Raw genomic sequence first — 26696 nt, 5'->3', positions numbered from 1 at the left:
CTTATACCAGCCCGTCTGGTACCAACAACCATGACACGTTCAATTGCATGTTAACACAAATAGCTAATCAGCCGATCACATGGCCACAACTCAATGCATTTAGGCATGTAGAGGTGGTCAAGACAACTTGCTGAAGTGCAGATCCAGTGAGCGGCAGTTGTGTGGACTAAAATATCTTGTTGATGTGAGAGGTCAGAGGAGAATGGGCAGACTGATTTGAGATGATAGAAAAGCAACAGTAACTCAAATAAATAAACAAAATATCTGAGGAATGTTTCCAACACCTTGTTGAAAGTATGCCACGAAGAATTAAGGCAGTTCTAAAGGCAAAAGGGGGTCCAACCTTTTACTAGCACTGAGGCCACACCTTCCTTTTAAAGGCTCTATATCTCACAAACTAATTATCACGCCTGAAGTTTCTCACACTATCCATTGGGCTCCCTGTTTCCTGAAAATATTTAGCAAATGTTAGATGGTCGTTTGAGGTCTTCTGTGATTTCACATGGATTGAACCAATTATGTGATGTGTTTCTTCTTCTTTCATCTAAAACAACTGATTAGCGTAAATTTTTGGCTGTCATCTCTTGCTGATCAGTTGCTGTAAATGTTGAAGGTGACGAAGGTCACAAGGCATGGAACACTCTTGAGTATGCCAGCACAGAAGAGGTGGAGAAAGAATAGACAATTTTCCAGAATATAATGATATCTGAATGCCATTTTCGTTATGAAGTAAGATAACTATAAAATGGCCCTAGGTAACATCACTTTCCTTTTGATTCTTTATCCGTATTTTGAACCAGATTAGATGTTGGCCCACACCTGCAGCTAGAATGGTTTTGGCCTCGTGATGTCACTTGCACTTTAAGTAACCCCTGCTACTTCTTCAGCATCTAGAGTCTCTGAGGGAACTAATCCAAAGCGCTCCATTTCCTTGAGCAATATACCAATTTGTTGAAGAAGACGTATTTTAGGTTTGACGTTTGGCCTCATATTCTGCTTAAGATTGTGTGTTCTGTCTTTACAGTTAGTATGTGGTTCTTGTGCTCACAGGTAGTTCTTAGTTTGAACCAAACATGATGTCAAGCAAAGATGTATGATGTATGTTTTATGATTTCTGGTATGTTTTTAAGCTCTTCCTTCCTGACCTCCCCTCTGGGCCTGTTTTGTACAGTCTCTTTCTAGTCCTCAATTACGTTAACGTTGACTAAACCAAGAGTTTCTGAGAGACATCCTTAAATTAGCATGGGCTTGATGAAACAGCCTGCTCTTTGGTGGACTGGCAATAAACATTGATTCTTTGGTCATAGAACATCTGTACTACTGTTAAATAAGTAAGTTGAAAGACCTCTGAAATGACTTTGAAATTCATTCCAGAAACATGGGTATAAACCAGCTTCTGAGTGCTCTATTGATTACTCAACACCTTTCTTGTTAAAACCAAACTAGAACTAATTTCTAATCATCATGCAACTAAAGTCTCAATAAGTTATCACAGTTTTTGGAAGGTGTTTGTTAGATTAGGCCACCCTAAAGGGGTGATCCAGCCAAAAAGCATTTCTCAGCCTCATGGATTTAACAGAATTCATGATTTTGTATGCTTTTTTGTGTTTTTGTCCATCTGTGTTCTCTCACTACAATACCCAGCATTCATTGTGCAAATACGTCAAACAACCATTGCAATTGTCCATGGTGATAAAAAAAATGCACTATTGTGCATAATTACAGATGTGATTTTCCTTCCTAGCACTAATGAGCTTCCTGGCTTCCTTTGCATTTAAGCCTTAGGATGCTTCCAGTGAAACAAAGCTGGTTTGTAGTTTTCCTCCCTCCTTCAAGATACATCATTAGAAGGCTTAAAGCAGACAGTCTCACTCCTGGGACTGTTGTGGCACCACTTTAGGAGGTTACTAGGCATGGTTTAAAAGAGGTGGTTAAATTTTCATTTTGGCCAGCGTGCCTTTGTAATGTATTGCTAGCATTGATGTCCATATTTCCAAACAATGACATGTGAAAAAGTAAACTGATTTGACTGCATCAGTTAAAAGTTGTTTCTGTAGATAAAGTGCTTAAACTACAGTAAATGTGATTGAATCCATGTCTTTCTCCATCTCTCAGTGCACTCATCCTGTTTGTCTTCTAGTGTATGTGTGTACATATGTGCTTGTGTATTCCAGCGTAGTCCCACCCGTGGTTGAAGGAAAAAGGCACTCAACTCTGTCTGCATAGCCACCACCTCCCTCAATATGGCACTATGCAGTCTGACTGCGCTGTCTTTAGGTATGTATGCATTCGTGTATATGTGTTGCACGTGAGCTTTGGCCATTCCATTCGGCTTGGTTTTGGTTTGGTGTAATTTGCCCCTCCCTTGGCAACGCAGGACTGGCAGGCTGAAAAAATCTTTGGTATCAGTGGCTGTTTCACAAACCACCCAGCTAAAGTGAGGTAGCCACAGTGGTTCTCACTACAAACGAAAGGTCTTTTTTTTCAGGTAATGTACATAAAGATTCCTACTGATTTGCACCAAACATCTCCTCTTGAAATGCTAGGAACTCAATGCTCAGAGCAGGTTGAGTTCAAAAGTCCCTCTGTACATGTAGCTAACCTTTGCAACGTGTCCAGCGATGCTACTCCGTTGCACCCCTTAAGCTTGAACCCATGCCATTGCTGTGTTGGTGGGGCTCCTGTGTGAAACCTCCATACCATAGATGAATGCAGAGAACATTTTGAAGAAGGCCTTCTTCTTCTGCCTTAGCATTTTACACTGATGGAGCGGATGCACCATCCATTTGTCTCAACTTTTCTCAAAAGTTCCTTTCTCCATCAGGTGCAGAAGTTCGCATTGTAACACAGTCTGTGAAGTTCTCCATATTCCTTCACAAAGTCTTTTCGTCTTGACATTGTCAAATGTGTCAACAAGGTGCCTTACATATGCACAACAGGTCACAATAGTAAGAAGAAATAGAAACGTTATGTCTATGGTACCAATTACCCGCATCAATATTACAAAGTTGAAGAGATGGGGACGGATTGGGTAAGGATGGGGGTGAGGATCGGATTTTGACAATATGGGGAGAGAGGTAGAGAAATAAAGCTGGACTGGTACAGTCTTTTGTAGCTATAGTTGTACTGGAGTTTTCATGATTGATTCTGCAAACTATGGTTATTTTGTGAAAAAAGTATTCTTATCTTGTTGATTGCTGACTTCTTTGGCATATACTGCCAATTGCAGGGGTAGAGCTAGCTGATGTTTTGTAAATGCAGTAAGGAGTTTCTAACATCATGTTAAGGCAAATATTATTGGCACTCTTTTTTCTGGTAATGTTTGAATGTTGTAGTTTACCACTTGCTCCATTATTAGGGTAAACGCAACTTGAGATTTGATTTGTCAACAAGAAATGGCTGTAACAAGCCTCCTTACTCAACTGTTTTGTGATTTTTTTTTTTAAATAATCAAACTTTAGCAGTGATTGACTTCTAACTGAATATGTCTACTGTTTGTGTGATTGTTCAAACATTTGGCTGCTTTATCATCTAATTTTGACATTATTCGTGGAGTTTAAAAAAAGCAAACAAACAAAACCATTTTAATTTTGCTGAATTTTTGTGAAAGGTTGGCTGCCTCTCTCCTAAAACTGGATTTTGTATAGTGATGCACCCTTATGACCAGCAGGTGGCACTGCAGTCCTGGGCATACTGGATGATGGTTGCAAGCTCTTTGTGCATTATATGACTTGGTTGTCATGTGCGGTTTATAAATACAGAGACTTGGCCAGCGCGACACACACAGGCATGTTAGCAAAACTCCTTGACGCAAGTGGCGTGTTTCGGCGCATTGACAACAGGAGCAAAAGTCCCTCCACAGGCCTCCATCTCCATCTGTGCAAAATAACTGAGATGGCAGACCTGTGAGAGCTTCGCTGGGGAAAGTGCATTATGTTTCACCTTCACTGGAGGTCAAGGCGTCTGCATCGATTCGTCTTTCATTAGCATAGCGTATGATCTGAGAGGTGCTATGAAACAGCCATTTGGTAATGGCTACAGTGTACTGGAGAAGGACAGTGGAAGAGGTGGCTAGCCGTGGATAGACAATAAGCCTTCTGTGCTGTATATTGCTGCCCTTTTTCATGTTTAGCTTTAGCGTACTGTCCACAAACTTGAGAATGGAGGTGCACAGATCAGAGCTAACACAGAAGAGTGGCCAGCTAAAGGGGCACCACTTGAGTAGGGAGGCTACTTGAGGCTCCAAATCGCCTCAACACACAGGCGCCAATCAACGCCTGTCCCCTGGTGCCAGAGTGTCCAGATTTCTGGCCTGGTTCCTAACAGTCCAGTTGAAGTGAAGAGATTGCATTGATGTGAAACGTTGCCATTGGCGGCAGCGGTGAGATTGATTGGCACGCTAATCTGAGTGGCGTCTGAAGGGATCGGGACCACAAGGCCTCCAAGCTCCCTGGGGGAGCACAACCCTTTCAGGCCTTGGAGAAGGTGGGTGCGGATGTGCCCGGTTGCCCAGGGCTGTGGCCGTGCTGGAGGTCGTGGTGCCAATGGTCAACACAGCGCCGCCGTGCGTTCATGAAGAAGTTGCTGACTGTGTTGAGCTCTAGACCCAGCTGCTGTGCGATGGTCACCTGCATCTCCTTGCTGGGCCGCTTGTTCTCCTTGAAGATGGCGATGAGTGTCCGACGCTGCAGGTCAGTGAAGACCAGCCGCTGCTTCTTGGGCACCGAGTTTCTTTCCTTTAACTGCTCCTGCTCTTTGCGTTTGCAAGCTGTGGCAGGATGAAGAGAGAAGAGGAGTTAGCTTTTAGCTTTTAGCCTGAATTTTGGAACCAAACTGGAAAATAGCCAGAGAACAATTGGCCAAAGTCTGACTCGAACTAGACCACCAAGTTCTGAATCCAACCCAGACTGTAACACTACAAAAATCCTGTCCAAACCCAATTATAGCCCAGCAGAATTTTGTCCAAACCTGTCTGTAGCCCAACAAAGTTCTGTCCAAACTCAACTTTAGCCTAAAGAGTTCTGTTCAAAACCAACTGTAGCCTGACAAAAATTCTGTCCAAACTTAACTATAGCTTTGTTAATAGTCCTTTGATTGCATTAAACTGCACTCCCCTGAATCAATTCATTGTTTAACTTGCATACAATTTCACAAACCCATTGGTCTTGTGAGTCTCTGTGTCAACAATGTCACTGACTACTATTTATTAGACTGGAAAAACATAATAAGGTCAGTGAGGGAGAATAGAGTTGAGAGAAATCTTAAAGCAAGGGTAAAAGAAGGCCAAAATGTGTTAAAAGTGGGAGACTATGGGAGAATATGGAGCTGAGCCCAACAAATATTTAAGAAATCATGTCAGTACCTGACCAAACCCGAAGCAAATAGTTGGGTCCCCTCAGCAATGGAGAAACATATCAAGCTCTAAGAGAAGTAGGCACGATGAAGAAGGAGTGGAGGAGAGGGGAGGAGTAGGGGTTGGCAGAGGGCAAAGGAGGGGAAGTATGAAGGGGAGGGTGGTGGGAGACAAAGGAAAAACAGCAGAAAACTCATTAGCCCCTTTGTTTGCGCTCCTTACAGCAACATGCCTCATTTCGGCACCAATTCCACAGATTAGCTGCTTGCGTTGAGCAGAATTTTTTTGGCCTCTGCTGTTTGGCCGCGGATTAAAAGTGATTTAAGACAAATCCATTGTACCTCCCCAGAGGGCAAAAATCATCCCTTTTAAAAGAGAGCAGACAGGGAGCTGGCCAGCGGTGAGCACTTCAGACTGGTCGTTAGAGACACTGCTGTTTTGATTCAATATTAATGCAGTTTGGGCTCGCAGTGGGAGAGAGAGTGACTGGTGTACAAAAGCAGCAAAAGCGGGCGCTTTTGTGTGCATGTGTATGTGTGTATGCATGTGCGTGAGGGAGGGAGAAAAGCATAAGGGAGATATTGACCCGCGCTGCTTCAGTGTGTGGATGGGGTGGGGGGTTGTCCGTGGGGACTGAAGGCTGGATCTCCCTCCAGCAGGTTATGCAGTCTGTGACTTCAAACAGAGGCCACTGGAGGGCTATCTGACGCACTGCGAGTGAGGGGATATTTATAACTGCCTTTCGCCCCATCCACTCCAACCCCACTGCAACCACATGCACTCTTGCAGTATGAATATAATGGCTCTGTGTTGTAGCTTCACAGGGGGAGGACATGGTAAGAGTAAGTAGTTACCTATGTAACTATAAGCATGAGGTAAATTGGGATGCAACTAACAGTTATTTCCATTATTCGATTAATCTGTCAGCTTCTACTTGATTAATCAACTATTATGCCTCCTATTGTGCCTATCCATTATGCCTTCATGGTTTCCTGACACTCTGCCACAGGCACAGCACTGCTATCATTCAAGTTTCATCTGTGCAACAAGCAATTTCTTCTTTTATGGTGCAATAATACAAAAGTCGTATCACCTCAACACTTCTTGTAGGGTATTTCAGTCTGTCAGAACGACTATATTTATCATATGTTCATTACAGTGTGTACACGAGTATTTAGTGCATCAATTTGTCTCTCCGTAATGAGCGTCCTCAAAGACTAAGCTGCTTTGTTAATCAATCACTGCAGATCTAAGGTTAGAAAGGTTAGAAAGGATTTGTACAGAAATCCTACAGAAGCCTGTTTCCACCACTTAAGTCAAAAATGTGAGTTAAGTTATAATTGTGAAATGCTAACACATCATGCGGTACTAAGCCATAATGAAACATGAGTTCATAATTAGGAGATAGTTGGTCATAATTATAAGAAACTTTATGACTCATAATGACAATTATAATTCTAACTGGATGACTTAGTTTTGCATAAATGAGTTAGTATCTGCCTTCCGCCCGAAGACTGCTGGGTTAGGCTCCAGCATCCCCCCGCGACCCTGAGGGAGAAGCGGCTTAGAAAATGGATGGATGGATGGAGTTAGTATCTCTCAGCTGTGACTAACTATGAAATTCACACATTGATAGCATTGTTATTGGGAGATATTAAGTCATAACTGTGAGATTGTAGCTCATGAGATTTTATAATTATGAGATTTTAAGGTAAATAGGTGCATTTTTTCAAGTAGTAGAAAAAGGCTTCAGTAAGTTTCATGTATGTTAATACTTATGTATTATTATGTGATACTAAGTCAGAAGAGTTCATAATTATAGATAGTAGGGTGTCATTTGTTATTATGACTTATTAAAAAGCTTTACTTTTTTGCAGGTGTAATGGACTTCCATACATTTTCATATATTTTTTATTTTCTCATGATTATGACTTAATATCTCATAATGACTAGAAAGGTTCTCATAATTGATTTACTAGCTTGTATGACAGTATTTCATTATTATGACATGGACCAGCATAATAATGAATTCGTATCTCGCCATTCTCAGGTACTAAATTCTTTACACTTATGAAATACTTTCTCAGTATAACACAATATTCATCATTATAACATATTAAGTCATAATTAGGAGATTTTATCATGTTTCCCACGCTTTTTTGCTCCGAGTCTTTGTGTGTGTGTGGATGGCTGGAGCCAAACTGTGGGTCCGTGTATCTAATTACAGTGAGTTGGAGTGCATTGATCACGTCACCTCTCGCAGTCAAATCAGTTTACCACAGGCGTCTAACCTCCTGGACCACATCCATCATGTTCATATTCCTCATTGGCTTCACCGCTACACACACACATATACACCACCTACCCACTTAAACATTTACAATCTCTGGAAACGCTGCTGCAGTAATCACTTTTGCATTACATTACTTGTTTTTCCCTGCGCTGCTTTCAAAAGATGTTTACAGCCATGTACAAACATTCAGTGTCATTTTGCTGAAAAATGAAAATACAAATAAAAAATTAAAATGACATTTTACAACATAATCTCTACCTGCTGCATCTGTATTGTACAATTGATTCCTTTCTAGAAAACAAAGCTCATCTCTGAAAGAACAAATTATATAGATTTACAGTTTAATATATAAGTATCTTTGACTTTCACAAAATGCATGTTTTGCCTAAATGTCCACTGATGGAATTTACTCTTTCCACCGCCTAAAGGATTCTATTGTAAGTGAGTTCCAAGTCAGTGGTTTTAATTATTTTGTTTAGTTTTTATGTACTCCAGTGAAACATGTCAAAATTATAGTTTGTGGTAATCAACCATATGCTACAGATGCAGCAGATAGAAATTAAGCTGAGAAATGCTGTTTATAAATGACAGCTGCTGCACATGCAAGATGCCGGCCGATTTTAATCTTTCCTAAGCTCCAACACACCTGACTCAACACATCAGATCAATGAGGCCTTCATGTGGTTAAAAAAATATATGTATATAAATGTATGTAAAAACACCCCTTTTGAAAATGTTCTGAGTAAAAATAGGTTAACAGCCTCTACAGAGAACACACTTAAATATGGCACGTTTTCCACATATTTAAGAGCACAGTTTCTATTCATTTGCTGAATTTAACATTTTGGAAAAAAATGCGACATAACTAAACTTTTGCACAGGCAACATGAACATGTCTTTTATATTTTCAAATTTTTCAAATTACATCAAAAACTGAAAAACAATATAAATGGAGATGTGCGGTTTTGTTTCCGACAGCAGTGATATATATATTTATTTATTTATTTAATGTAAAGTTACTTTTTTCTCTTTCAATAAATGTACTTTATTAATACAATAAAACATAATTATTTAATATATTTAGTAATTAATTATGCATGAAGCATAAGTATTTAATATTCTCTGTTTAATAATGGATGTGTCTATTCAAGGTCACCTGACACAAAGTGTTTAAAACCCAGCCCTGATACATTAGTACCAACATAACCGCTACCAAGTTGGTCTCACTGCTGTGCTGAGAATGGGAATTGCACAGGTTGGCTACAGTTGGTCACTATATACCAACAAATGCTAATGTGGCCAGTTAGTGTAGATACAAGTGAGGAAACTGGCTCCTCAGTATATATATGCAAGTAATTCACGTATAATGTAAATATATATGATATAATAATGTACTTCTGTGTACTGTATATCTACACTGTGCAGGTATCAGGATAAGGAAGCACTGCTATAGGACCCGTCTGCGCTGTTATAACGTACTCTCGCCGGCAGGTGTCGCTGCTGCTATTCCCTGGTGTGAGCGAGTGGATTTAGTAATCAATAGTGATCGAGCAGTGGGGAAGGGAGGCCTGATTACTGAGGCAAGCGCGCCAGAGAAAGTAAAAGAGAGAAAAATCGATGAGTACAGACTTCAGAGATGCACACCGAGCTGTACAGGCCAAGAACCTAAACACGAAGAGAAGAAATATTTTTATGAGAGAGTCAGTAAAAAACAAATAGCCTAATATCATATGGGATAAATTCCAGATGAAAACAAAGGAACCTCCACAAATAATGGATTCATGTGCTGAGATGGAATATGAGCTAATAAATTTGACATTTCTTCTAATATTTAGATTCATTCAAGAAAATAATAGTTGATCACTGCGGCTGAAAACTGACAGAAATTAGCTGGTGTTAAATTCATAGTATCTTAACAATGTATGCTTCATATATTTTCATTTAAAGGGGAATTTCACATAATTCTACATAAGTAAATGGTGGAAATGTAAACAAAAATGGTGTGAAATGCTCTGTTCTAGAGAATCTTACCGAGTCACAATTGTTCACAGCGGTGGTCATGGGAACCAGACGTCTGAAGAGTTTAATGCTTCTGACAGCTCCCTCACATTGTTATTACTTGAAGTGGTTAGATATATGCTGCCTCATTTCTTTACAATAGTTTTCTGATTTTTTTTTTTGGTTTGTTTTGTGCTTAAAATGTATTTTGAGCCATTTATTTTATTCCATTCATGGTGGAGGGGTACATGCAGGACATTATAAGGCAAAATAGTCCCCAAAGAAAACTTGTTTTTTGAGATTTGTGCCTATTTTACCATCATCAACATCACATATTAGAAATCAGAAGACCTGTAGGCTCACTGCTACAATGAACCACTTTACATCAAACCACTCTGAAGCACACTGTTGACTATTAATTACTATATTATTCAGAAAACTTGAAAAAATTGTGGAATTTGTCTTTAAGGTTATTAATCTACTGTTGTGTGTGTGTGTGTGTGTGTGTGTATATATATATATATATATATATATATATATATATATATATATATATATATATATATATATATATATATATATATATATATATTCTATGGCCCTCATAGCCTTTTGTATTTATATCACATTCATATCGTAATAAACAGAGGATAAGATGAGATAAAAAGTTCATGTTTATGCCACAGGTTTTTATGCAGTGAATTCCATCATTTTAAAGAAAATATAATCAGATTTCAGTCATGAGATGAAAACAGTCATCCTGAGTGGTCTGAGGTGAAATGGTTTTTTATAGAAAAATGTATTGAATCAGATTTCTTATAATATTGGTGATAGGAAGAAGGAGTCCCAATATCTACAACAAAAATATCAACTCAACCAGTAAACCTGCACGTCTTCTAGGTTTAAACATATTTCCTGCTGATGGTGGTAAAACAGTGTTCAATCTGAAAAATAAGGGGACCTAAAATGATTTGGGACTACTTTGCCTTATAGCACCCTGCGTTTTAGGCCTAAATAATCTCAAAACTGTCATAAAACATCTCAGTCATAACACCTCATACTCATAACTATTTTATGTAAACCTGTCTGGTTCCTATCATCACTACAGTGAACCATTCTGGCTCGACAGGTTTCAAACCACTATGAATCACCTACTTTATATCTAAGCCATTTATTTATGCAGATAATTTGAATTTAAAAATCAGCTGAATTCCCCTTTAATATTTGTTTTTAAGTCATTCTTTTGATTAATGTAGCTCTATTACAAATAGAGTGTGAGATAATAATAAAACAGATGTTAAAAGATCATAGTAAACATATATAGCCATACAAATAAAGCCTCATGTTATAATAAACCAAAGGCCTGTGTGTTATAAAAGGTGCACTTTCCATGTAATTAAGCTGTGACTTCATATCATAGTCAAATGTTACAAACCCTGCAAGCCTTACTATGAGAGAGACACAAAATAAGAATGCATACATTTTTCTTTCTCTGTACACCAGATCTAGCTGTAGATATTGTGGCACCCACTCTATCCCTGGAACACATATAATGATTGGCAAAAGTTTGGGTGCCTCTGGCTCAAATGACATGTTTTGTTGATTTTTTTTCTAAGTGAAAACACACTTCTGCACGCTTTAATGCACAATTACTGTTTATTTGCTGAATTTAACATAATGGGGAAAAAATTAAACAGAAAATGTGGCCTGTGCAAAAGTTATGGCATACTTTATATGCTAAACCCAGCAAATACACAGAACCTGTGCACTCAAATTTTTTCAAAAAAAAAAAAATGCCACATTTAAGTGCATTCCTTGTAGAGGATGTGTTAAATTACTTTCACTTAGAAAATCAGCAAAACATGTCATTTGACCCAGGGTGTTCAGGCTTTTGCATAGTGGATGAAACTAGGAATGTCTATTCTTTTGGCTCTCTTGGCCCCAATTTTCTAGCTATAAGATACTGACTATAAGGCTACAGCTATTTCCTAAAGGCTATGAGAGTCAATACAGAAAACCGAGGTTTGTGACTATACTGAATGCCATTCTATACTCTCTGACACTAATTACTCCACTTATTACATTTTAATATAATTAGGAGAGAATATTATGTACCTAATACACTCGCAATTGGGAGGATTACTTTCTATTGGCTCTACTGGCTTTATGTTGATTTAATTTGACACTCCACGTTGTTGTTTTAAAATCAATGCAATGATTTATTGTTAAATTGATTTTCCTTTGTGAATTTGGGTACACAGAATTGATAAATTAGGTTTTGTTTGATATAGTCAGATACATTAGATTCATTTCTAAACAGAGAATATCCTAGTTTTGTTTTTAAAGGAAGAATTAATCATGTTAATAGGTGGTATTAGTCAATAACACTATTTATCAAAGCCACTCGTTAACCTTTGTCTTAGTTTTCACACCAAGAACATTCTGTCCGGCCAATGTGTTACATCGACTCCTTCATCATCTTAAAAATATATGTTTCACATGTCTTCATTTAATCTACTGCTGTATGATAACTTCAATCTGTCTACACTCTGTCATTGTAATTAAAGCTCTCTAACAAGTCACCCAGTGTTTTACGCCCACGTCGCATTTCTTATTGTGTAGTTACATTCTATTCACTTGGAACTGGTCAAGTTATTGGAGACACATTAGGAAAAATCCATATTTATGTTACATGTACGTTTTTTCACAGATTTGGTTAAAAGAGAATTCCACTAATTTGGCAAATTACACATAGATAATGTCAAAAAAGGTTGTCTGCTCAGATTTCATTATAATGGTGGTCATAGGAAGCAGGGGTTACAATAGCTTAAACACCAAAGTGTTACATAGGCTGCTTTGTCATCTTACAGTTCAGCTAAAATTTAGGCTACTTTTGCACATTAATACAAATAACAGTGTCAGAAACCCCATAAGCAAGTCTATTTGAGATTTGCCCATGTGGTTTCTGACACTGTCTGACACTGTTATTTGGAGCAAGAGTGTTACTCTTTGGCCATGCAGTTTGCATGATGCTAATTGATGAGGTATAAATATATTAATTCTAGTCATTTCAATTCCTCTAGTTTGCCTTTGTGCTGAGAAATTAGGTATTAAATGCATTCCAAATGCTTCTTTAACCTACATGACAAGCATCCTTTACTGCAACGCCTTGGGAACTATGAATGTGACACAAAAGGTCATTGGCCATGACTGAACAGCTCTATAGGGATTGTTCCCACAACAAAGCCCATATGTGATATTAGGCATAACCTGTTTTCCCCAGTTTATTTGAGTAGGAGGTATAAAAGCATTCATACTTACAGATTTCATAGCAGCTAATTGTACTTACCAAGCTTTTATTAATATCTCTTGCTACATCATTATGCACCACTAATAATGTCATATCTGTGTCTTCTTATGCACTGATTGTGTAATGTTGTACCACACTTTCAGCCTTTTTTTAACTTTGCTGGCCTAATTAAATTAATGCGTTTGTTATATTTCGTACTAATTGTTCTGAGTATTCAGTGGATCATAGTTTTAGTGACAGTAGTGATTTCCAAGGTTGTCTTGGGATTCTGAAGAATACTCCTTGTTTAGGTTGTAGTGTTTACACAAGATTGTATCTATATCTATATCTGTATCACTGATGCGCAAAAATACTGATTGCGCTTGATATAGCAGGAGGCAATAAGCATGTCCTGCAAGCTAAAGTAGCTTTGATGACAAACGTTTAGGACTCGTGGTCATGAGTGTAGTCTAATTTGTCTAATAGAAGTCTAATCAGCCCCTTGAGAAAGCAGACATAGTAAGGGTTCAGTGGCCGTGATGAAACCCGGACTAAATCTGAAATAACATTATGAGCTATGCAGTGGCAAACCAGGACTACAAGAGCCAGGATTTCACTCTAGGCCATAAATGTCAAATCGCAGTACACACACAATAAAGAAAAACATCTCTATGATGAAGCTAATATCTGATAATAATCTAACAGCTATTTACATGAACACATTATGGCATATTTAGATTCAACACAAATATTTGAAGCTTGTAAAAGCCATTCCAAGTTTATTCTGAAGACATTAAAGCTGCACTATGTAATATTTTTTGTTAATGAAGGAATGCTACTGAGTGTGGAGAAGAAAAAAACACTAAAATGTGCTCTATAAAGGCTGAAATAATCTTATAAAAGTCAGAGGAACTGCAACGGATTTGGTGGGAGTTTTTGGGGCCACGTCAAAAGTCTTTACATACTAACATCACATGAACAGACTCAAAAAGAAGACTCAATATTTCGGCCTCAAATGCAAAATTAACATTATACTGATGAAGACATAATAGCAATAATAGATAATACACTTACAGCCTTGGAAGACACATCCCTTACAACTGAGTTGCATTTGAATACTCTTTCAACGCACTCTCAAAAATCTGATTCATCTGCTTGTGGGGGTCTGAAGCTCAACCAACATAACAAGATGTTCATCCACACATTGTGTGCAATTACCACCAGAGGGGTCTCTAAATCCCCAAAACCTACATAGTGTTGCTTTAACATATATAACAAGGTACATAGCAATGTACAGTGATGCCTTCAGTTAAGAGTCCTAGCATAGCAGAATGGCTAGCATTCCTATATGTCACTGAGGCTATGGCCCATATTCACAGTTTGTTTCCAACCAAAAATCAGTGTTATAACACTTCTTACAGAGTTTAAATACGACAAACATGAGGCTTATTTAAATCAAAATGATGTGATAAAATAACAGGAAAAGTGGAGCTTATCACATTCACCCACTGACAGCAGGATCACCTAGTGCCATGCGTTTTGTCCAGTAAGAAAGACTAACTGGGTGGCAAAGGAAGAGTGCACTGCTTTGTGAATCATAGACAACTCAATCTGGCCTTTCTCAAACTCAGAGTGCAAGTATCACATATTACGGATTTCAAAGTGGATTGCTAAAAGAAAGACGCTGCTGCAGACCTTATTCATCAGATGTGGAGGATGCCTGCCATGCAACCCCACACCAATGCTTTAAATCATAATGTAATGGGTGACAACATCCCATCCTCTAGTATAGTGTTCTTGTAGTCCTGGTACCACCAAAAAGAGTAGGTCTGTGTATTTATTTGTGTTGAATGCCATCTGTTCTTTTCTGTATTCAGCGTTTGTGTTAAAGTTTACTCTTTTCATTCAAATGTACTACTGTGTTGAGAACAACTAGAATTTCTCACTGGCTACTGTGATCATTGTGCTTACATATGACTATGGCAACATGTGGTTTTACAGACCACATGCTGAAAAAGATGAGGGCTATATCTAGAAGGATGATATGGTGTTCTTCACAAATCTTCATAAGAGATTCAAGTTTGAGGATTGAGGAACCACAGGACTCATAACACAGGTCAGATGATATCGGTGGGTTATCTCTGATTTTTGCAGCTGCCATACTATTTATTCAGACTAGGACATCAGGCGTGAAAGATCTGGGTTCATGTATATGCCAATTTGACTACCAGTGAAATTCAACATGCAACAGACTACACATCCCTTTACTCCCAATACGCGCAGTTTTGTGCAAAAGTCAGAGAGACCACCCTTTGTTTATTTCATTTCCAGTCAAAACAACCACATACAAGTTATGCATTTTTCAGAAGATATTTCTGAGGAGATTAGATATAAGATAATCTACTTGCACAAAGCTCACAGCTCAATGATAAAAAGATACAGAAAGACCAACTGTGTAAGACCTGGTTGACCAACAAAACCGCCACCATCAGTTAAGCAGTACTGCAAGCATTTATCTTTGAGAGAGAGGAGAAAATCAAGCTCTGCTCTTGCTTCAGATCTGAAAAAATCTGCCCATTCTTCCACTGTGAGAAGACAACTCAACGCTATGGGTCTGAAAGGATGTGTAGCTGTCAAGAACCCTTACTGAGAAAAGGGCACATGGACAAAAACCCTAGCCCAACTACATTTTGACAGAGCCTTGGTTTTTTACAGCTTTCTGCTGTAACAGCCAACATTTTCTTCAACTGTTTATCTCACAATCTGTTAATGACTCAACAGACTAATTTTTATCTTTTCTCTTGTTTTGATTTATTGGACAGTGGCCACTGTTATCAGAGGAGTTCTAATCATCCAAAGGTCAATCCTTTGACAGAGCTAGCTTACTTTTGTAGAGTCAGCTGAAAAAAAAACAAGAGGCAAGGAAAAAGCAAAGGTATTGGCCAGTCCTGAAAGCTTTACATAAGCAGCTCAGTACACCATAAACTGAATCTCTAGGCCTACTTCCCAGTTGATTATACTGTACTGTTAATAAATTGTCATATCATTGTAACATCACGCCTGGTTATCACTGAGAATCAATATGTCAACAGCAAATGGCAATAAAATCTTAATGTAAATTAAGGGTATTTTAGCCTTACACTGTCCACACACAGTACAGGGAAAACCATATTTGTGATTTTGGAATCCCATCCTGGTCATGACTGCAGTTTTTTGCTGTATTTTAAGCCAGTGAGTGTTATAAACTAGCCAAATCGTGCTACAGTATCACAGTATTACAACTACATATGCTCTGTAAAAAGATGGGTCTTCAACAGTTTGTTTGTAAAGCTTATGGTCCTAAATAGAGCCATGAGGTCTATATAGAACCATTACAGAAGAGTTCTATATTGCACCAAAAAGTGTTTTTCTGTTGTTATGATGTCAAGTTTATAACAACAGAAGAACCAATGTTTGTGCTATATACACTCTAATGGGTTTTTCAGGAGTTCTTGAATAAAGAAAATGGTTGTATATAGAACCATGAACACTCAATGAACCCTTTGCATGATTAAAGGATACTTTGCATCATGATGGAAAATGTGCTGTATATGGTTCTAGACAGAACCTTTTTGAAAATGATTCTATATAACACCAAAAGGGGTTCTGCTATTGTTGCAACACAAGCTTGTAACAATAGAAGAACCCTTTTGGTGTAATACAGACCCATTTTTAAAAGGTTCCATATAGAACCATCTACAGCCTTCTCTCCATCAATCTGAAGAGCCCTTTCACAATGCAAACTACCCTTTAATCATGTGAGGGGTTTCTTGAGTGTTTATGGTTCTATGTAGAAGCATTCTCTTTACTAAAGAACCCATGACGAGCCATCTTTTTAAAGAGTGGATGGAACACTGTCATTAGATTTGACTCATTTATAAGGCTCAGTGGTTTATAGGACAACATACAAACTGCAGTGATGACCAGGTTGAGGTTTCAGAATGACTCACTTAACTGTAATATCCTCTAAATAAGCTAAATAAGTTCATGCCAAAAAGATGTTCATACACCGTCAGCTCAAGCTCCATATACCTGAACCAAAGACATCACCGCCAGCTCTTTCATGCTCTCTGTCTTTATGCCTCGCAAGCACAAGCACACAGACTGAGCTACAGCCTGACTAAACAGCCTCGCTCGATTTAAGATGAGTCAGAACCTGCACATGCAGGTTGGTGGCTTTGCCTTTATTGACCATACAAGATTTACAAAGAGAGCCATTCAGCCAGACTTAAAGGAGAATTCTAGCACTTTTTTCAAAATTTCTGCATAATTCAGTTGTTGATATGTAAACAGTCATTCAGGGTGGTTTGATGTGAAATGGTTCATTGCACAGAAACGTACTGACTTACTGATTTATTTACAGTGGTGGTGATAGGAACCAGGGGTCACAATGTCTACAACACAGATATAGTCATTTTATTTACTATCCAAAATGACCAGAGAACCTACACGTATCTTCTGAGCAATGCAGTTTGAGTAATGTTTAGCTGATAATGATAAATTGGGATTATTTTGTCTTACAAAACCCTGCAAGTACTTCTCTGTTACCTTCTGTTACTTGATTGAAGGTGCTGTAGACAAAAAGCTTGTAAAGAAGTGTCTCAGACAGTGTGTTCATAACCTTTTCATGTAATAGCTTTCTGTGATAGGCAGGGGTGCAAATTTGGTCTGACAAAAAAAAAGTGACTACAAAACATTTATCATACTGATGTCCCATGCTTTATGTCGGTCACAACAAAACACAACAACAAATAATACTATTAACATTGAATAATACTAATATTGAACATCCAGGGTAGAGATCCAGTTTTGTTGCCTATTATTATTGAATTTTTTTCACTGTGTCACTAAAATCCTTAGTCTGATCTGCATGCTCTTATGAATATTTCAGCAAAATACTCCCAGTACTGATAAATATGATAACGAAGAAGAAAAAGGAAAGACTATTATTACCTGTTTGTACACAGAGGTGTTGAGAACGATTCCAGGGCATTTTAGTGCTTTCTTTCTGTTTGTAATTATTGTACATAAGGCAATGAAACTGCAATCTGTTTGGGATTTATTTATAGTTTAAACTGTGTTTGACAGCCGTGGTTGGGACGTAACAGAATACAAGTATTGGGGATACGCATTCCGAACATAGGAATTAAGCATCAGTATTCAGTCCAAGTTACATTTAGTAAAGGCAATATTTAGAAAAGTTACTTATTTCATGTTTAGGGAATACTTTCAGAATACTTACTCACTAAATAAAAAAAAAACTATATCATCTTTAAAGAAACACTGTCACCACTGTGCGTGTTTATTAACTGTTTTAGAATCAGTGCAGGGTATGTAGCCAGCATGCTTGTTAGACAAACTTAAAGAGGATTAACAGCTTCTTTACAAAAACTGAGGTTCATACTAAAGCCTGAGTAGACTGATAAACCAACATGATGATCAGTTATTCATCTCAGTGTTACTGAGCTCTTACAACAATGATGACTAATACTCTCCTCAGTAGTGGGGATATTTGCGAGTGGTATGTTAAGCATTTGTGTTGTACTGGACCCCTGGTCAGGGGATTATGGCAACAGTAGTGGACTGAAGCAAGTGATGAGAGAGAAAAAAAGTTAGGAATTTTCAGAAATTCATTTTAATGAAAAGTGAATTTTACCAGTAACAGCGAGGAATGGCGGGAATAAAAAAATCCAATTAGCCTTTCCAAGATGTATTGTAAATGTAATCTAGATGTGTCTGAATTTGTTAATATGTATGTACTGTAACTGTATACATTATTGAGTAAATTTAGGATGACGTGCATTCATTATCCAGCCATCAGTACTTCTTAAAGGTTTTCGGCTCAACCCTGTTGACAGCGATATAAAACTGATTTCGGACCGCTTTTCTTCAACTTAGCTATGCACTTTTTTGACAAAGCCCCGGGAATGATCAAAACAGGGAAAATACCACCACTGATTTTGCACCAGTGCTTCTAGGCATTCAATGCTTTAGACTTCTGGTTCCCATCACCACCACAGTAAAGAGTTCAGCCTGTAAGTTTCTCCAAACAGAGGAACTTCACATCAGGCCACTCTGAATGGCTTTGCTTACATGTCAATAATTAAGCTCTTAGAATTTTTGAAATAAATGTAAGCATGTTTGAAGCTGTGTGGGGCGGGGGTTGGGGGGGGGGGTGTCTCAGAATTCAGCTCGGGTAAAACTATTAAACCTCCCCACGTGATGACGCAGTGCAGTTTAACTCTTTGATGCGCGCCTTCTGGTCCGCTGCTCGCTTTATGATTTGATTTAAAGGTCACCCTCTCCGGCATCGATCCGTTTTGGCGGACGAACGGCGCATGGCGCGCGGGGATTGATCAGGAATCAGAGCTAGAATAGGCCGTGTTTTTTAGCCATTGTACAAGCAACATTGCTGGACCTTTGGGTTGCATTTACCATTACGCGATCCCCTGTGGATTCAAATAGGCGAAAGAGTGCAGATGTATGCCCGTGAGCCAGCCTTCGGCCATGCACACGAATGAATTTAGGCCTTATGTATGGCGCTTTTGTTCTCTCTCTCTCTCTCTCTCTCTCTCTGTTAAATTATAACATATAAAGCTCACACAGTCAACGTGTGGTGCAGCATTGGGGAAGAAGGGGGTGCTCGCCTCTTCGGGTCAGCTTTGGTTACTGAAAGGGGAGAAGAGGAATGGAAATCAATACAAATTCAGTGCTGGTTAAATATAGCCCACCCTAACAATGTAGGCATGGTGTATGGTGGGAGTATGTTTATGTGGCCTACACACACAGTCCCCTGGTGGTGCTGAATACAGCCATGCAGGGGGGCTTTCTCTAAACCACCAGCTGATTTTACTGAAGAAATCATCCCCTTTAGAAATAATGCGACACACCAACACCCCAAGATCCACTGTCAACACACATCTGTCGTTTCACACATCTGGCTGTAGTAATATTCACCGTAGAGGTCTTTAAATGTACATTGTTGAAAATCTATCGGGGTTTATTGAAATGAGTAAATCATCACTAAGCCCATTCGGGAGAGTCCTCATTTTTTTATCCCTTCTCTATTTCTGTCGGCGTAACGGCAAATGGTGACGTAGTACCTCGAAATAATGACGATTCGCAAATTCCTGTCTTATTATGTCAGAATGATGACTTATTATCTCGCAACAATTACTTATTTTATTGAAATTTAAGGTCATCGTTTTTGACATAGTAATTCGTTATTTCGAAATGCTAAGTAATGCTTTGTATTTTTAAATATGATGCCATCATTTCGACATAGCAAGTCATTATCTGGAAACAGCAAGTCATTATTTCGACATAGTATGTCATTATTTTGACAAAGTCATTTTTCTAAATAGTAATTAATTTAAAAATCATTTCATTTCGACATAGCAAGTAATTATTTTGGCATCGTAAGGCTTTATTTCGAAATGTTAAGTCATTATTTTGACATAGTAAGTCTTTTCTAATAAATTCCATTATTATGTGATGTCATTTCGACATGGCATTTTAAATTAGCTAGTCATTATAATGAGACAGTAAGTTATTATTACTACATGATGTCAACATTTCAACATAGTAAGTTTTTATTTCAATATTTAAATTCAATAATTCATTATGCCGAGATATCACGTTTAAAACTTGTCATGCTGTTGAGAAAAGGCGATCATTTCTTCTCTAGCTGATTGAAGGGGCTTCCATATTTCACCAGCCAAAACATACATCCTATATGACATATTATTATATATTAAATATTAAACATTAGCACATCCGCGAATCTGGGCTGACTTCTCAGAGAGAAACAGCCCGGAGCTTTTTAAAGCGCACAGTGAAAAGAAAGAGCTGCGGTTTATGCCAAACCAGTTCATATTCATATTCCCCCACTTTTACAAAGAGTAGCGGTCCCTGCATGACTGTAGCGCGCGCTCCTCATCAGGGCCGGCGCGTCCATATCTGCAGCCTGGCCATCCATCTCTCACTGTCTATCAATTATTGAGGCGGGTATCGATCAGCGCTGCTGCTCCTGCCTAAACCTGTCTCCTAAATCAGCCTGAGCCCGCCAGGTCGGGGCTCCGGAGGAGAACTTTCGGCAGATGGTGATGGTGATGGTGATGATGATGATGGTGATGGTGATGGTGATGATGGTGATGATGATGATTCTGTCCAGCTTTTTAGACTGTGTAGAAATTTCTCCGCTCTACTTTAGTTCGTTTGTATTCGCTCAGTTTGATCGTCCTTGTTTAGGCTCCGCACTCTGCATAATTCTCATAGGGCAAATTTAAAACCACACCTCCATTTTTCGCCACAGATATTTGATTACATGAGGGAACGCAGAAGGCACACAATACAATCAATGATTTTCCCCTTAATCTAAAAAGTCCATATCCAGAGCTAGACCCCCCCTCCCCCCCTCCAGCGGGAGAGAGTGCTGAACTGGAATAATTGATAGATGCACTGGCTATCTCTATCGATCGCTCTATTGACCCGACCAAATACATTGAGATGGAGTGTGAAATTCTGCTGATCCGAATTGTTTTTCATACTTAATGCAATCTTTAAATGTCTCTCCCATCTGCGCCCCTTCCTGCTTTAGCGGTCTGCTTTGCGTCAGTCTCGTTTCTCTTTTAAACCGCGTCAGTGTTTCCCCATACCGCCTGTTAACTGGTCTACACGCGATCCTTTCTGATTGCGTCACAATTAAGCAGTTTAGCGCGACTTTTAGCTCGCGGTACGATTTTTTTCTAAAGTGTGATACAATACATTTAAGGGGAACTCCACCGAATTTTCAAAGTTCTTAAGATTGTCAGCGTGATCTGATGTGATGTGATGTCCGCAGAGAAACCTGTCGACCCAAAGTGGCGATGATGTCAATGCAAATATTGCCATTTTGTTGACAACTAACAACTAACAACAGCTTCGCGCCTGGCATAGGCCTATACCTCTCCACTAGGAATGGGTTTAAACATATAAGCTAAAACCTTCTCTTAAAACTACTCCCATCACCACTACTGTGGACCGATTTCAACGGAGCATTTCACACCAGACCACTCTGAAAGATTTTAGTTTATTTGTGAAGAAAAAAGTGGAGGAATTTCCCCTTACAAATGTATTATTAGGGGTCCAAGCACAAAAGTGCCTATTATTATTATTATTATTATTATTATTATTATTATTAAACCTAGCTCTCGTGCTTTTCGTGGAACAATTGTACCTGGTCTCCCACTCGCTTCTATTTTTGCATTAACCAGGCAAAACCACGACATTGATTTTTGTGACTGTGATGAATTTGCAATAGTAATTTAAATGTATTGATTGACGTGGCCGAGCGAGTAGCAGGCCTCAGTCTGAAACACACACACACACACACACACACTCACACGAATAACCAAATACAGACTGTATAGAACAACTACAGCTGAATGCAAATACGCGGATTTTATAAGCACATTATTTACCAATGGAACTCTTCCTATTGCCAATTATAACCGAGCAGTAAAAACACTAATAATATTCCTGATGTTCCCTTCATGGAGCTCTGACTTAAAGCAGCCTCTGTGACTCTAAGAAGGCAGGAGTCTTACAGCCTTATCTTCAGAGGCTGAACCTCCTCTAGCAAAGCCTCCTGATTTTAATGAAGTGTTACAAAATCTAGACGGACAATTAGCTTTAACAGCAATGGCACTTAAGGGGACCATTTAATAGTGCTTAATAGTGCTTAAATCTTTATTTACCAGAACGCCCTTAAATGTGCAAAAGGAACAATTTACATTTCATTAAGCGAGGCATTGAGTGGAGCTAAAATATGCCTCTGTACGCCGCTTAACTGAGGCTTACACTGAAATACGACACCACACGCTCGTCTCCGTGCCAGCTCGTATCAGAGAGACCCCGAGCGGGTGAGACAGTCTCCACTCTTCACCTACAGCTCGTACGTAAATATATCAGAGGCATTGAAATGGCCAGAATGTGGCCAATAGCTCCGCGCTTTTATTGCATTGATTCTCTTTTAGCGAGGATTTCGATGGCCATCAGGATAAGGAGGCTATGTTGGGGACCAAATTGGTGGACTAACTAAACAGCGAGCCGTCAAAAGCAGTGGACTGTAGCCTTAGATAATGATTATAAAACAGGCTATGATTAAAACATATGGTATGCATGCTTTGAAACATGGAGGCTATGGAGTTTGGACACACCCACAGAAATATAACGCTCCAACGAGCGATTACACAATTATACTAGAACTATATCATCAATCAGAGAAGAGCAGCACTGACAGTCATTCTGGAGCTAAAGTTTTAATATATATATATATATATATATATATATATATATATATATATATATATATATAATGAGATAAAATGTGCAAAGCAATGGATTTATTGTAGGCAGTGTTCGCTATGCTGACATCCAGGACGAGCTACAGAAATCCAAATACTGATTTCTGTTGATCTCTTATTTAATTCCCTTTTTGTAGCCTAGAATATTAAAATCCCTTCCGAAAGAAAAATGCATATTACAGATGTTTCAGTTGTGCCACCAACACTAATGTCCACACCTCAGCTTCTATCCTTCTACCCTTTTATTTTTCTTCCACATTTTTCGCAAAATCCCAATGATCCAAAATCTGCTCCGTCTGTTTTGGGGGTGGGCTAAAAAAGAATAAAGCATGGGATGATTCGGAAATAAAGAGGAGTACTGGGCCATTTAACCCTGTGGGAAACGCGGTGACGTCACATGTAAACAAACTAGACGCGGCACGTCATGTCAGTGACCTGAGAGCAGCTAACTCATTTACAAACCACCTAAAGTCAACAAAAGCATGACGGGACTCTACACACTTCTCTGGCAAAACTGGCCCGTATTGAACGCAATAAACGCACTACTTGAATGAAAGTAACTTCGATTATTTTTCGTTGGGGGTTAATTTCGTCCCTACATGTGGAGCTGCACTCTGACATTAGGGGACATTCCAGTGCCCCTGTATTTCATCTACATCCAGACGTCCTAAAGACTACTGAGTCCCCACATGGTGGTCTAGAGTGCTTATAATGGGCCTCCAGTTAATACGGGACATGTCTATAGAAAGTCAATTGCAAAGCCAACCTTTTATTAAAATGATTCTACAGTTTATCCAGTCTATTCACAACCTATTTGCGGTCTATTGCTTGTTCAGAAATACTTGTAAGCTTCACCTGAAACTGTACACTGTTAGAAATAAAGATGTTGTGTAGATACATTTTTCGTTTATCAAGCTACAAACAATGTAAATGTTCCCTCAAAGGGAAAACAGTGGTTTTAAGGTCCAATTTTGATCCTTAGTTTTTTTCAGGTGAAAAGTATGTATTTGTATCTTTTCATAAACTAAAGCTTTAAAACAGAACAATGCAATAAAGGCCTGGAGACCAGACGTGTGGAGTCAATACAACCTAGAAAATATAAATTCACTGCATTATGGTACAATTATGTTCCCTGACTTAAGGTACTGAGGTGTCTCCGTGACTGTACCACCCCAGGGACTAGAGGGACACTGCCCCAGTGACAGTTTATCTTTTTTACTGAGGGTGTAATGAGTTTCTTGAAGTACTTCTATCGAGACCTAGAATACCTGAATGCACCCAATCTGGGGGGCTTGTGTGTGGTTATAATAGGCCTCCTTTACATGGAAGCTCTTGTATTTGTGTAGATTAAACAGACTTTGACTGTCTGGAGTCTGATATTGAGTTCACTTAGAAAGTTTAGCACTAGAAAGTTTCACAGTGTCTGTTTCTAGGATGGATTCAGATGTTTAGAGGGAGGCTTATGAGTCATTGTGGAAGATAATAAGAAACATCTTAAAAGACAAAAAACATTCCTCTATACTTTTCTCACAAACTGTTCTTTGAATTTAATGAGCGGTGTTTGTAATGTAATGTAATGAGTATGATTTACTGTATTTTGCTCGATAATAAACATTGCACTAATAAGTATCAGCTGAATCATATGGAAGACTTTCTTTAGGTGTCCCCTATTACCTGATGGTCCAGGATAGCTGACCCCACGCCTACTACACACAGAGCCGGAACTCAATCTGAGACACCCACTGGGTGACCCTTTTTTCGGAGCATCTGCTTTTACGCACCTGCGAGCCTGAGGGCGGACATGCGCTGGAACTCGGGCTCCTGCAGCCACTTCCACATCCTCCTGAACGTCTCCCTGCCGGACTTGAGTTTACTCCACGGCTTGGGGTTCCGCAGCAGGTCGGAGAGGGTCCCCTGCGAGCGGGACAGGATCCTCTGCGCGAAGATGGCCTGCGGGATGCTGTACCTCTTCAGCTCGGCCGTTATCCGCTGCGCCACCTCCTTGGTGTCGATCTCCTCCGCTTGACCTCCGCTCCCTCCTCCGCCTCCAGGCGCGTGCCTGTCGTTGCCGTGGGAGTGCGAGTGGTGGCCGTGATGCGGGTGGTGGTGGTGGTGGTGGTGGTGACCGTGATGGTGATGGTGGACGCCGTTGAGCGCGGACGCGAGCCCGGGCCCGTGTGCCCCCAGGCCGCCGCGCGCCATGTGCTCGTCTCCGCGGCCCAGCATGGCTGCGTGCGCCTCGAAGCTCCCAGAAGAGAGCAGCTTGTCTCCGTACGCGGCCAGCGGCTGCTGCGTCGCGCCGTGCAGGGCCCCGAGGCTGCTGGGCAGCGGCGAAAGCGACGGCCCCACGGTGGTCACGTCCTTGGTGTAGTGGCCGTACAGGTCGCCCACGCTGGCCAGCGCGCGATCGTCACGCATGAGCGTGAAGCTGCCGCTCACGTTGCCGGCCGAGAAGCGCTGGTGCGCGTGCGGGTGGTGCGGCTGGTGGTGCTGGTGCTGGTGGTGCGGGTGGTGGGGGAACTTCTCCGACACTGTAGAAATGGGGGGCAGGTGCTGCAGCGGCGTGAGGGTCGTGTACGTGCCGCTCAGGCTCATGCTCGAGTCGCACGGCACGCTCATGGCCGCGTGCAACGAAGGCTCCGCGCGGTACTCCCCCGCGCCGTCCAGCAGCGACGCCATGCCGGACACCATGGCCGAGCGCCCGTGCGATAAGCTCCGGTGCGAAGGCGGCGCTCGCGCGTGAGGGGAGCTCATCAGGTCGCCCGGTGGATGCGCGTGCGAAACGGCGTGCAAGTTCCCAATGTTCTCCATGGTGAGCTCCATGATGGGAATGGAAAGACACCCCTAATATTTCTTCTACCTCTCTCTCTCTCTCTCTCTCTCTCTCTCTCTCTCTCTCTCTCTCTCCTTTCACTCGCTTCCTTTCCAATAAATTTTCAACGATCTCAAAGCCGCGCCATCGATCCCAAACCTCTCCACTCCGCGCGGTCCAGCATCTTTTTTTTATTGTTAGCAGGTCTGGCCAGGGGCTCGCGCGCGCTAGAGCGGCTCTCCGGTCCCGCCGCCGCCGCCGCTCGCGCTCCGTGAAACGCTCAGTCTAAACGCGATACTGCTGCTCGCTGCGGGCTGCGCGGCGAAAATGGGGCCCGGTCTGGATCGCGCGCGATATGAAGACGCGAGCGCGTGCGTGCGTGTGTGTATGTGTATGTGTGTGAAGCTGCACGGAAGCGCGAGCGAGCGCCGTTGTTAGCGACGTTTTGCTCAGACTGGGGGAGCCTGTGACGTCACCATCGCCGTCTGCCCGTGCTGACAGGAGCTTTAGCGATGATTGTTATATTAGAGGAGGAAATGCTCACATTCAGTCAGACACACTCACGA

The 26696-nt window shown here is 40.3% G+C and overlaps 1 protein-coding gene across 2 annotated transcripts; it reads right to left on the bottom strand.

Moving 5' to 3' along the window:
• Window positions 1–4229: 4229 nt before the first annotated feature.
• On the bottom strand, window positions 4230–26141 carry onecut3a (one cut homeobox 3a). 2 transcript variants are annotated; one of them, XM_017716793.2, is made up of 2 exons: window positions 25100–26141; window positions 4230–4768 (listed from the first exon to the last, which is right to left on the bottom strand). In XM_017716793.2, exons 1-2 carry the CDS (start codon window positions 26139–26141, stop codon window positions 4470–4472), a joined length of 1341 nt encoding a protein of 446 aa, XP_017572282.1. In that variant the 3' UTR covers window positions 4230–4469. The 2 variants fall into 2 exon arrangements, with proteins under 2 accessions (XP_017572282.1, XP_037401478.1); XM_037545581.1 differs by lacking the exon at window positions 4230–4768 and adding an exon at window positions 19383–19641.
• Window positions 26142–26696: the final 555 nt, after the last annotated feature.

The sequence above is a fragment of the Pygocentrus nattereri genome, chromosome 15, assembly GCF_015220715.1.
Source record: "Pygocentrus nattereri isolate fPygNat1 chromosome 15, fPygNat1.pri, whole genome shotgun sequence".
Lineage (NCBI taxonomy): Eukaryota > Metazoa > Chordata > Actinopteri > Characiformes > Serrasalmidae > Pygocentrus > Pygocentrus nattereri.
Note: the sequence above shows the minus strand (reverse complement) of the source record. Positions and strands in the feature narration are given on the sequence as shown.

What these genes read in the sequence shown, in the direction of transcription:
- onecut3a (XM_017716793.2), bottom strand. Translation starts at nt 26,141, where the DNA reads ATGGAGCTCACCATGGAGAACATTGGGAACTTGCACGCCGTTTCGCAC. An exon ending in GTCCGCCCTCAGGCTCGCAG is followed by an intron (nt 4,769 to 25,099) that starts GTGCGTAAAAGC and finishes ATCCTGCCACAG; the next exon opens with CTTGCAAACGCAAAGAGCAG.